General features: G+C 34.9%; 1 protein-coding gene across 1 annotated transcript in view; it reads right to left on the reverse strand.

Annotated features, from left to right (window-relative positions):
- LSm-4 (COMM domain containing 5 Like Sm protein 4) overlaps nucleotides 1–13,044 on the reverse strand; it is a 50,652-nt gene that overhangs the window by 22,492 nt on the left and 15,116 nt on the right. The window contains exon 2 of the mRNA XM_035357655.2: nucleotides 5,577–5,734. Within this exon, the coding sequence (XP_035213546.1) occupies nucleotides 5,577–5,734 (158 nt within the window). The remainder of the gene's footprint in view (nucleotides 1–5,576; nucleotides 5,735–13,044) is intronic.

Here is a 13,044-nt window from a genome sequence, read left to right on the forward strand (position 1 = left end):
ATTACTCTGATAAATTGGGAGTTAACTGTACATTAGTTTACTTAGTTTCATCACAAATTTTATACATGATTTGTCCATTCTTGAATGAAGCAAGCAAACTATACATCAAATCTCCAAACAGTAAACTACTTAGCACTGAGTATGTGAAATTCAATTTGCCATATTATTAATAAATAAAACTATCAGGCATAAGAAAAATAAAATAACAATGAAATCAATAATATAAATATTCACAGTTTAACAATTTATTCATTCCCACTTCGCCGAAAGAACAGAGAATGAAAGAAAGAACTGTACCATTAAGTAGTGTAGGTAGAAATTTTGGGGCCTTAGGCTTTGGTTTGGTTTACTTGATTATGGCAAAGCCTAGGGGGAGGACTTCGAAAGGAAAACTGGCTCATATGCCTATTACACATGGGGAAAACCAAGAAAACAGCCATGCAGCCAGCCTATTTGTGGTATTCAAACCTCGGACTAAACTACCAGTGATCAGAAATTTCACCACTCGGCTGCTAGTGGGCTGGGCCCTTAGGCAAAACTCAAAATAAGGGTATATAATTCAAAATAAATAAAAATAATGCACTTAAAACTCATCCCATATTCAATTTGGAATAAATGTATGTAAAAACCAAATACCTGAAACACAGTGGCAAACTGCAAGAAAAAGGGGGTAAAATTACAAAGTAGTTTAAAAACCTAAAGTGTATATATACAGGATGTACTGTAAATGTTGCAACAAACGTCAGAGGGAGGTAGGGCACATTATAACTATTAAAAATTACATAGGAACCCATGGCCAGAAATGTCACTGTACACCACCAGGGGGGGCTGTACAGGAGAGGGCTTGTGGAAAACAAGTATTGGCCTCATGATACGGAAAGCATGGAATACTATATGAATGGAGAGCTTAGAGACATGCACTTAGTGTATGGAATAGCTGAGAGTAATGGACAAGCTGCTGCATGCATTTATCGAGAAGGCTTCCCCGATGGACATCAACCACACCACAGTTTGTTTGCACGTTTGCATCAAAATTTGTGCAACTATGGGTCATTAAGAAGTGGCAGGAGATGTGAGAGCAGGCAACGATAGGGAAGAAAGTATGTACGATACGGTGTAGAGTAATCCAAGGACCAGCATATGTGCTAATTGCCATTCAATTAAGGATGTCTGGCATCAATCTCCAGCGTGTCTTGAACGCTGAATACTTCCACGCCTTTTGTCTCCAAAGAGTTCAGTTACTGCTCCCCGATGACCATCCTGTGGTTTTCTGCAAGAAAGTGCCCATGATGTTAATTTAACAGCTTATGTGTTGTTCACAGATGAGGCCACATTCAATACGAATATCATATTCAATCACTATAATCAGTATTTGTAAGCTCAAGAAACTCCCCCCCCCACAGTGTATGGCACCTTGCAGCATAACAACACTTCAAAGTTAATGTATGCGCAGGTTTGGTTGGCAACTGCTTAGTCGGGCCCTACCTTTCACCATCGACGTTGAATACCGCGAATTATCTGATCTTTCTGGAGCAGGTTCTTCCCGGCTTACTTGACGATGTTCCACCAAATACAGCGATTCTAACATGATGGAGTGCCTGCTCATTTTGGACTGGATGTACGTAGCCATTTGAACAGATCATTCCTGCAACAATGGATTGGGCATGGTGGACTCGTTCCCTGGCCACCAAGCTGACCGGATTTATCGAGCCTTGAATTTTGGGGGGGGGCCATCAACAGTGTCATGTATCATGACCCTGTTGTGTCTGAAATGGATCTTGTGGCAAAACTCGCCTACGCAGCTGCTACAATCAAAGAAACTTCCAGTGTGTTTGAACATGTCCGGCAATCAATGGTTCATCGGTGTCGGGCATGTTTGGTGTCTGATAGAGCAAACTTTGAGCATCTGTTGTAACATTCAAGCTGTTGTACACCATTTGTATTCATGTCCTATAAATGTTTCAAATTAATCACTCTCTTGTTTCCTTGTCGATCTTCTACCTCTGCTACCACTTACCCCTGACATTTCCAGGCATAAGTTCCTATGCAACTATTAATCCTTATGATGTGCCCTAGCTCCCCAAGAAGTTTGTCGCAACATTTACTGGACATCCTACATTCATCTACAACATTCATCTACATATACTAAATGTCACATTAGTAATAAAATGAAAATTAATTTTACCAGTTAACCAATAAAGTTCATGCAGGTTTTGAGACAAGTTACTTTTGGAACATTAGTGTGGTCAAACTGATTTTGATGACTTCATATATTTACACTCAATGCATATTTCCCTATTGGTTTTGTAGCAATCTTCAAAGAAAATGTCATAGTAAAAGAAGATTTTGAGGCCTATTTTGCTTTATGAATATAAATTAGGAAACAAAGCTGCAACGGCCGTTAAAAGACTATGGTCTGTGTTTGGAGAGATATCAGTGAGTGAAGAGACTGCTCAAAAGTAGTTCAGCTGATTTTCTTCTAGAGACAAGAGCCTTGATGATGAGCCTCGTGTTGGTTCACAATCCAATCTCAACAAACTCCAGCTGGAAGAGGAAATAAAGTAAAATCCCCCATTAAACCTGCCAGGAGCTTGCATATGGGTTTGCAGTATCGGATGAAAGCCATTCGATCACATCTTCATAACCTTGGGATGACATGGAAACTAAGCAAGTGGGTTCCTCACGTCCTATCCGAGAAGAACAAGCTCCAACAGTTCAACATCTGCATGTCTTTGCTGTCATGAAGTAATAAAGCCTCATTCCTGGACCAAATCTTGACATGTAATAAAAAATGGATCATGTATGATAAACAGAAGAGGAAACATCATTGTTCAATTTCTGGTTCAGTCTCAATTGGCTGCTAAACCAGACATTCAGTAAAAGAAGATAATGCTGTATGTTTGGTGGGCCAATGCTGCCATATTCCACTACGAATATTTAGAAAGAAGACAAACCATAACAGTTGAGGTCTATTCATCAAAACAGCAAAGATGTTCAATGGCACTTCATGGAAAGCAGCCAGCACTGGTCAATGGAAGAGTTCTCTTCCTCCAGGATAATGCCAGACCTCAATCGACAAAAGCAATCAAAGAGGCAATCAAAACACTTGGCAAGGAGTTCTGCCTCAGCCACCATATTCCCTGGACATCACACCATCTGACTATTACTTATTTTTGGCCATGGATAACAACCTGCTGAAACAGCAATTCCGAAGATGCAATAATGTCATAAAAGCTGCTTTGCTATTTTTGGATGCCAGAAAAAAAGGATTTTTCAAAAAGTTCATTTATAAGCTTGTATCTCATTGGAAACACGTAACTGAAGCCAATGGTGATTGTTTCGAAGAAAGAAATGGGTGTTTCAAGATATTTGTGGGCCATTTTTGATGAGTGATGAAAACCGCTAAACAATTTAAGACAATATGTAACCTCTACAAATGACATATAATCTTTGTTTCTACAACTTTATGTAGACTGAAAATGGCAATGGTAAAAAAGATTATGAGAATAATAATGTTTTAAAAAAATTTATTTCTTATAAATTAATAAGTGATTTTCTTTAAAATATAGTAGTGAAAAGTTACTCTTAAAGAGAAAAATAACATTTTTGTTATGTAGCAACCACTCCATTCATTGGTGATCTGAGTTAGTAAGGGTAAATATTATGGTAAATGGCTAGAAGACAAAAACTAGTCAAATGGTGCTAATTCTTCGGAAACTATGAAGATAAGTGTAAAAATTTCTTCTTTTGAGATAGATAGCCAGAAATTATCATATTCAGTACAAAGTCCGTAATCCGGACTCGTTCAGACTTCGGCAATTCCGGATTAGGGTTTTTTTTCGGATTATAGATAATCGATTTAAATCTGGTGAGATGGCAAGCAGAAATTATACAATTAAAAATATGAAACCATAATTTATGAAATAAAGAGCAATTATGATCTAAAGAGTATCAAATTTTACAAAAAAAAAAAAAAAAAAGCTTAACATTTATTTGTTTCCTTCATTAAACATTTCTTTCAATGCGCGCATGTGTAAAGCATACATTACGCATAGTCAAAATTAGAAAAATTGGAACCAGAAAACTATTTGATGTGTATTCATGATATTTATGATGACGAGGAAATTGATTTAAATCATATCAAAGATGGAGTACATCGAGATGAAATATTACATTTAGTAAGGAATTATAAGCCAAATAAAATAAAAACATCTGCCCTGAAGATGAGGATAGTGCTGACAGATCAACTTCCAGTTCATTGCGTGCCGCGACGTCCCCTCCCCCCGCAGAGCAGCGTGAAATTGATGGACAGATTTCGAAATGGTTAGAGAAATCCAAGCTGTTCTGATTACGCAAGTAATATCATGCTAAGTAGAAAAAAAATGCACTTCATTTAGAGTATGCCTAACTTAAACGACACTTAAAACCTGGTGAATCCCTTTCCGAATATTTAATTGCCATGCATGAAATAGCCAGTCGGGGTTCTGTTGATGATTCATCAATTCTTGATTATGTAATTAATGGGATACTGGATCAGAGTAGTAACAAAATTATTTTGTATGGCTGTAAAACTATTTCTGAATTCAAAGAGAGATTAAAAATTTATGAGAAAATCTGCGTTCCAGATACGAAGAATAAGGGTTATTCAAGTACTAACACACAAAATAAAGCATGTGCTATACCAAATAAGAGTACAGAACCAAGGTGTTATGACTGTGGAAGTATAGGGCGTGTAATGTATGTGCATTCTTTACGTGCATGCGTAAAGCATACAAAAAAAAGTTTGTGGCTATGAGGTCTGGATTATAGATCATTCTGGGACTTTGTACTGTATGATTTATCATATAGAAGCACAAATTAAAGTTTAATGAAGATACCAAATATAACTACATTGTTTCACAAATGGAACCTAAATATATGGACACTATTTGAGACATAATAACTGATAAAACTGAAAATAAACATTCATTGGCAAAAGAGCATTTATTAAATGTATTCAAAGAAAGCAAAAACATATGAATCAAATGCCTTTTCACTAGTATTTTGGGGATGTGAAACCAAGAAGCAGAAGCAAAAGGCATTACAAGTAGGATTGAAGGATAAATCAAATAGTGTTAGTTGGAGTGGCTTAGAACAAAACTGTTTTCATCCTTAAACTATATGTATATTTTAACATTGTTATTTATATTACCTCTATTAACATAGGGGCTAGAAATCTGAACTAGAAGAAGCCTACACAGTTTTTAATTCATCTCTACATACTTTAATTTCTTCTGTTCTCATATATTCATAAAACAGATTTGTTTCACTGCCTCTCTTTTACAATATAATTTTATTCAATAAATTCAAAAACTTACTAGCATGTTCTGCAACTTTTTAAATTTCACACAAGGTAACAAAGTGTTAAAGAATAATAATAAAAAAAAATTGTTTTGTTTTTTGTACTTGTTTTTCTTTTTACTTGAGCGCATTATTTTTTGCACCAAAGACAATAATAACAAAAACTTATTGCATCATTGATAAATAATAGTAAATTCAATATTAAATGATTTAAACTAAAATGATTCAATCCTTACCTCTTGCTTTAAAGATGATTCAGGCAAACTTAATGCACACTTCAGTAGTGTATACAAAGCACCATATGCAGTATCGATATTACTGTTATCAACAGTCTTCTTTAGTGATTGATACATTTCATGACTAATATTTTTTCCTTCAAAATCTAACACAGCAACTAAAAATGAAAAATATTCTGTTAGTATTTTCTCTATGTTTCACAGAAAACTAACCTTTCCTGCCCCCCCCCAAAAAAAAACATAATTAAATGAAAATTCACAAAACTGCAAAAGACAATTACTGTATGAAAATTGAAATAAAATTATGAATTACTGCTAAGTCAGAATAATAAGAAAAAAATAATGGTACACATTTTTTGTCTTTTTTATTTATGTTATACAAAAACAACTGAATATCTAAACTTAATAACAATATTGAAAATAACCTATCTTACATTGAATTTTTCCTTAAGAACATAAAGAGATGGGCTAAACAGATAATTTCATAGTAAAATTTTTATTACAGATATAGTAACAAAAGTGTAAATAGATAAAGAATTATAAATTCGAATCACAAACAAATGATTGGATTACAATGAATGGTTTACAAATGATTTTTCCTGAAATTATAGTATTGATCCTAAAAATCTGATGATCACTTTAGTGGCATTCCCATTTATAAACTTTTAATTTTGTGAAATTTCCATCTGCCATGTTTATAAGTTGCTAAGATTGAAATGAAAAAAAAAAAAGTATATCACAGAAATTCTGGAGTTATGAAATCAGAGACACAATTACACTACTGTCAATTTTTATAACACAGAGTTTCAGTTGTCCAAGACTTTGGAAAAGATAATATAGAACCAGGTGTTGCACGTGGTTGCGGCTGTGTGCAACAACAAACTACGCGTATTGGAATTTGCCAGTGCTTTTAAGGATGAATTCATAACATGCCATAAGAGCCAATTTTTGATAACAAAAACATTTAATCACATCACAATATTAAAACTTAATTACTACAGTCGATAGACAATCACGTTGGAGGAAAACGAGCGACCAACCGCACCCACGACGAGACGTGACTGTGTGTTGCCGAAAATCACCTTCGGTTACAGTTAGTGATAACGGCGCGCGGTTGGCGAGTACAACACATGTTTACAGAGTCGCCACACTACTCCCCCTCCAGTGGCAACGAATTAAAGGTACCGAGGGTTAAATCAGACTCTACGTCCGGAACGTGTATACTGAGGAGCACTTGTTTTCTGAGATCCAGGCACAGGAACTGATGTAGTAGTAGATGTTGGTGTAGACCCAATAGATGAAGGTGCCTTCGAAGGAGGTGGGACTGATGTACCAGTCTCGACAGTTTGTGGTGCTAAGATAAAGGCTGGTTTGAGACGATCAAGGCTCACCACTGTCTCTTTGTCGCCGATTAGTATCCGATAGTTCTTGGATGTGCGACTTAGAACTAGGTGTGGGCCTGTATAGGTAGGCTCCAAGGACTTTTTTGATGCATCACACCGTAAGAACACATGTGAGGATGTAGCGAGTTCTTTAGGAACAAACACAGGTCTTGAAGAATGGATGCTTGTGGGCTTAGGGTATAATGCAGCCATGGTTTTTCACGCAATTGTTTGAGGAATGCATGGGGCTGGACATTGGGTGAGTTTTTGGTGAGATTTATAAAATCTCCCGGTAAACGTAAATTGGTACCATAAACCATTTCAGCACTTGAAGAACCCAGGTCCTCTTTGATAGCCGTTCTGAGTCCTAACAACATAGTAGGAAGGACATCAACCCAGTGAATAGCAGTATGGCATCTAATGGCCTGTTTAAGAGAGTGATGGAACCTCTCAACAAGTCCATTGGAATTCGGGTGGTACAGTGATATATGGATCCTTTTAGTTCCCAAGAATTTTGTTAATGCAGTAAATAATTGAGATTCGAACTGCCGTCCTTGGTCCGTTGTAACATACTCGGGTACCCCAAACCGTGAAATCCATACAGAAAAAAAAAAAAGGTTTTTGCCACAGTGTCGGCTGACTTATCTACAATAGGGATAGCCTCTGGCCAACGTGTGTATCTGTCGACACACATAAGAAGATATGTATAACCTAGTGATGGGGGTAAGGGTCCAACCAAATCGATATGTACGTGGCTAAAGCGAGCAGATGATAACTCAAAGTGTTGACATGGAGTTCGAGTGTGCCTGTGAATTTTTGATTTTTGACAGTCTGTACATGACCTCGCCTATGCAGCGATGTCCTTCTGCATACCAGGCCATACAAAACGCTGTTGAATTAACGTGCGAGAAGCACGGATGCCAGGATGGGATAAATTATGGAGGCTGCTAAAAATACCATGCCGGAATTTCAGTGGAATGTATGGCCGCACCACATTACCTTGCACATCGCAGTACAGTGAAAGATCTGGTTCTAACTGCATAGGTACTAAATTAAGTCCATGAGAAGACTTGTCAGACAAAAGATGTTGCAATTCTGGGTCCTGTTTCTGGCATTCAGCAATGGCGGAGAAATCTGTTGTTGATGGCAACTGAACCTCTTCAATCCTGGACAGAGCATCAGTAACTGTATTTTGAGGGCCTTCTACATGCCTAAAATCGGTTGTAAACTGCGCTATGTAATCAAGATGACGCATTTGATAGAGCCAATTTTTGATAACAAAAACATTTAATTACATCACAATGTTAAAACTTAATTACTACAGTCGATAGACAATCACGTTGGAGGAAAACGAGCGACCAACCGCACCGACGACGAGACGTGACTGTGTGTCGCCGAAAATCACCTTCGGTTACAGTTAGTGATAGCGGTGCACGGTTGGCGAGTACAACACATGTTTACATAGTCGCCACACCAGAAATTCTCAACTGGTGGTACGCAAAAGAAAAAAAGTGGTAAGCAAAGAAACAAACTACTTTTAACTATTAAATTCAAAACTTAAATACCATAACATCTGTTCAAGTTTTTTCTCTAACACTGTAAATTTATGCTATCTGAGCTTTGCTCAAAGTCAACAGCCGCTTGCAGACTTTAGTAAAATTAACCCTTTTTATTTTCGCAAATATTCTTTTAGCCAAAGACATAACAAAATTTGTTATCAATGATGTTTTTAAGGAACTAATAGAAATGGGTGTTGTGTTTAAACAGGAATTAAAAATAATTTCCTATAAAACGATAATAGTATCTCATTATTTCTTTTAGAGTTGATCAATTTATTTGGTATGTCTACACTTTATGTCGCCACAATTTACAGGCTTATATTGTTTTGTTTTCAATTAAAATAATTTTTTTCATCGATTTCCTGTCGCTAACAGAAGGTATTTTGTCTTCTTGCTGCTGTATTACTTACTTTTCTATGTGATTTGAGAATATCGCCATTTGCTTTTGAAGAACTCATTAGTATATTGTGCATTTAAATATTTGTCAAAAAAGTAGTAAAACAAACCTAGATTTTCTAAATGGAAAAATGGCTAAGATTGAATAAACAGAAAAGTGACGATTCAAAAATTATGAATCCATAACAATCTACTAGCACTAAGAATATTGATAAGAAAAATTGTTTATAGAAAATATTATGAAAGTTATTTATCATTTGGGTTTACTTGTAATGGAGATGAAATGGACACTCAACCTCATTGTGTAGCTGGTGGTGAAATATTATTGAACGAAATTATGAAACTATCATTTCTTACAAGACATCTTGAATCCAAGCATGGCAATTTAAAGGATAAATCTGAAGAATATTTTTAAAGAAAATTATCGGAGTTCAGAAATAGTGCACAAGCACTGAAACATTTTGTACCTTTGGAAGCTATACCTAGTAAGCCTAAGAATTGCCAAGACCAGGCAGGCTCACACTATTGGAGAAAACCTTATACAGTCAAAAGTCTTTAATCCGGACTCGTTGGGACTTCGGCGATTCCGGATTATCAATTTTTCCGGATTATAGATCATCAGTTTAAATCTGGTAAGATGGCATGCAGAAATTATAAAATTAAAAATATGAGACCGTAATTTATAAAATAATGAGCAATTATGATCTAAAGGGTATCAAAATTTACAAAAAAAGAAGCTTAATATTTATTTGTTTACTTTATTAAACGTTTCTTTCAACGCGCGCATGCGTAAAGCATACCTTACGCATAGCCGAAATTAGAAAATTGCAACCAGAAAACTATTTGATTTCTATTCGTGATATTTATAATGACGAGGAATTTGATTTAAATCATATCAAAGACGGAGTACATCGAGATTAAATACTACATTTAGTAAGGAATTATAAGCAGAATAAAATAAAAACATCTGCCCTGAAGATGAGGATAGTGCTGACAGATCAACTTCCAGTTCATTGCGTGCCGCGACGTCCCCACCCCGCGGAGAGCAGCGAGAAATTGATAAACAGATTTCCGAACGGTTAGATAAACAAAGGATATGGCTTTATCCATTTTTTGTAGGAATTCGTTTTTTTGTTTGATGGACATCGAAAGATACTTTCGTTTTCTAGATCCTTTGGGAGCTCCAGCATCGGAAATTCTATTTGACATAATCGAAAGTTCAAGCTTACTTTTATAAAATTGCTCTTACAGTCTGCAAAAAATAATAAGCCGGATCCAATTCGAAGATTAAGGAACAACGCAATCATCAACATTAACTGAAATAGATAATTAGAGCTTATACCGTTCGTTATACATTAAACGCTCACGCGAAAACGTATTCTGCGCTTGCGCAAACGCATATGCGCAGTCGTAAATGTCTTGCGCGCACGCGTAAAATGCCTATATGCATGCGTCAACGCGGCGCATGCGCAGAAAGATTTTAGCTTTGAGGTCCGGATTATGTGTGTCCGAATTAACGACTTTTGACTGTATTAACAGCAGCTAAAGACATCGTTTTAACATTATTCAACAATAAAGCACCTAATGAACTTAATTCAAATGATACAATAGTCAACGAATTCATGAAATGGCAAATTCCATAAAAGAGACACCTATTCAAAAAATAAAACACAGTGAGTATTTCCCATTGCAATTGAATGAAAGTAATGATATAACGAACTATTCAGTATTATTTTACACGTGTTTTGAAGGAGATAAACGAATTGTTGAATAGTATTTATTTTGTAAATCTCTTCAGGAAATAGCAACTGCAAATGAAATTTTCAAAGTAAGTTTCATTTGCAGTTGATAGTAGTTATATTTGAGTATGAGATTCTTTTGAACAAGTGCATTGTTGTATGCAGTGATGGAGTTCAGCTTTAACAGGAAAATAGTTCGGTTTTATTTCTCAAAGAAAATCACACCTGAAACTAAATTTACTCATTGCTCTATCTATCGTGAAGCTTCAGTAACCAAAACAAGCCTTGAAAAACCAGAAAATCCTTTTGAATGAAGCTGCGAAAATTGTTAATTTTGTTAAAATCCAAGCTTTAAATTCAAGAATATTTACGATTTTATGCCAAGAGATGGGCAGGGAACATGAAGCACTTTTGTTTACATTCCAAAGTAATGTGGTTATCCACAACAGCGGTCATCAACCCTTAGAACTTCATGGACCACTACATATATAATTTTATATTTGGCGAACCACTAATAGAAATTTTAAAAAAAAAAAAAAAACTTAAATCAGACCTTAAAAACAACATTAACACGCAAAAACAATATTCAAGTTTCCAATACATTTAATTCTAATCTTTTGTTAATATAATTTTTGAAACAAACATTTGGTGTTCAGCAGCATGTCTTTATGGAAATTCAAGCTACGCCCCTGATTATGAGTAACAATTAAAACACTATTAACATCTCACTGATACACATGTTTAGTTCACATTGGAAAATTATATGAAAAGTACAAAAATCTTACCTTCTTATACAGAAAGATTCACATTTCCATATCAGTGTAAAGGAAGTTCACGAAAAGCAAGAACAAACCGGCAAACGCAAAGCTATATCAATAAACTGAAAAAGTTATGCCGCCAATTTTTAATTATTGTAAACATAATAATCATTGCATACTCAGCAATGGCACTATCGATCAACAATTAAACAAAACAAAAACATCCAGTGATACAATTATAAACAAGAATGCAGATGGTTCTCATAAAAATCCATCAAGTTGCCTATTGACACGGAGAAAAACTGTGTTATGAACAACTACAATGTTTGTAATTCAAAAGAAAATTCCAGTTCCCGCTAGTATTGATAACAGCAGCATATCCATGGATGCCAACTCTCACTTTCAAATGTCGCTAGATACACCTGCAAAAGTAACTAAAAAGTAGCTAAATTCAGAAGGAATTTCGCTAAAAGTAGTAGCTAAAATTTTTTAAAAAGTATAATCCATATTCCATAATAGGTTTGTTACTTGTCATTTCTTAAACTGATTCTTCATAAATATATAAATATGCTGAATAATGTCCCAATTTTTTTGCGAACCATCGAAAAGTTTTCACAGACCACAGATTGGCAACCGCTGATCCAGAGGGAAAGTTTTAAATCATCTTTTTGGACTTCGATCAGAAATCAGACATTCGATTTTCCTCTGAATTTCAAATATGAATTGCAAAAATGTTTATTTAGTGAATTATGGTTGGTGCGTTTAGCATATTTATCTGATATTTTTTGCAAAGTTTGGATTTTTTGGAATAAATAATTTCAATATCTATTTTCCCGAGGATTATGGGAAAGAAAATTGAGTCAGAAATCCATTTTGTTCATATGTACATGAAATTTTATCTCAGGAAGAAAAAGAACAACTGATAGAAATTTCCTGTGATCGAACTCCACAACTGAAGATTTAAAAAATAACACACTTTTTAACTTTTGGCTGAACTGAAAGAAATGAATTTAAAGCCATTTCAAAAAGAGTTATTAAATTTTTATTGCCTGTTTACTCAACCTATTTGTATAAACGAAAATTTTCTTCCATGTTATATTGGTAAAATAAATACAGATCAAAATTAAAAGTGGATCCTAGCTTAGGTTAAAACTAAGTGAAATAAGGCCAGACATAAAGAAATTGACCTCTCTTAAGCAGGCCCAAATTTTGCAATAAATTTTAGAATTAAAATATTATAAATTAAGCTTTGATAATTAAAATGGTAACCAAATTTTAATCTAATATATTTTTATTTGTGCATATTTAATACAAATAGCCAACAGGCTGTGCAAATGGCAAAATATATATTTTTAACATTTTTATTGAAAAATTATCATTGTAAAATGTAGTGGTGGTACTAACATTTTTTTTTTTTTTTTTTTTTAAGATGGTATGCATTAGTCAAAAGGTTGGGAACCGCTCATTTAAACCATTTCCTGCTGATGTTGAATTTTCCCAATATTTAATAAAGAAACTAAACACAAAAGTTTCACTGCTACATATTATTGGAATTTCATATTAGGTTGTGTTCAGTCAGGGGCGTAGCTAGAGTTTCCAGAGCACAGGGACAACTGAAGAATTTGTGCCCGTCT

The sequence above is a fragment of the Stegodyphus dumicola genome, chromosome X2 (genome assembly GCF_044657685.1).
Source record: "Stegodyphus dumicola isolate Sdum_Otavi_A_Nest chromosome X2, ASM4465768v1".
NCBI classification, from domain to species: domain Eukaryota; kingdom Metazoa; phylum Arthropoda; class Arachnida; order Araneae; family Eresidae; genus Stegodyphus; species Stegodyphus dumicola.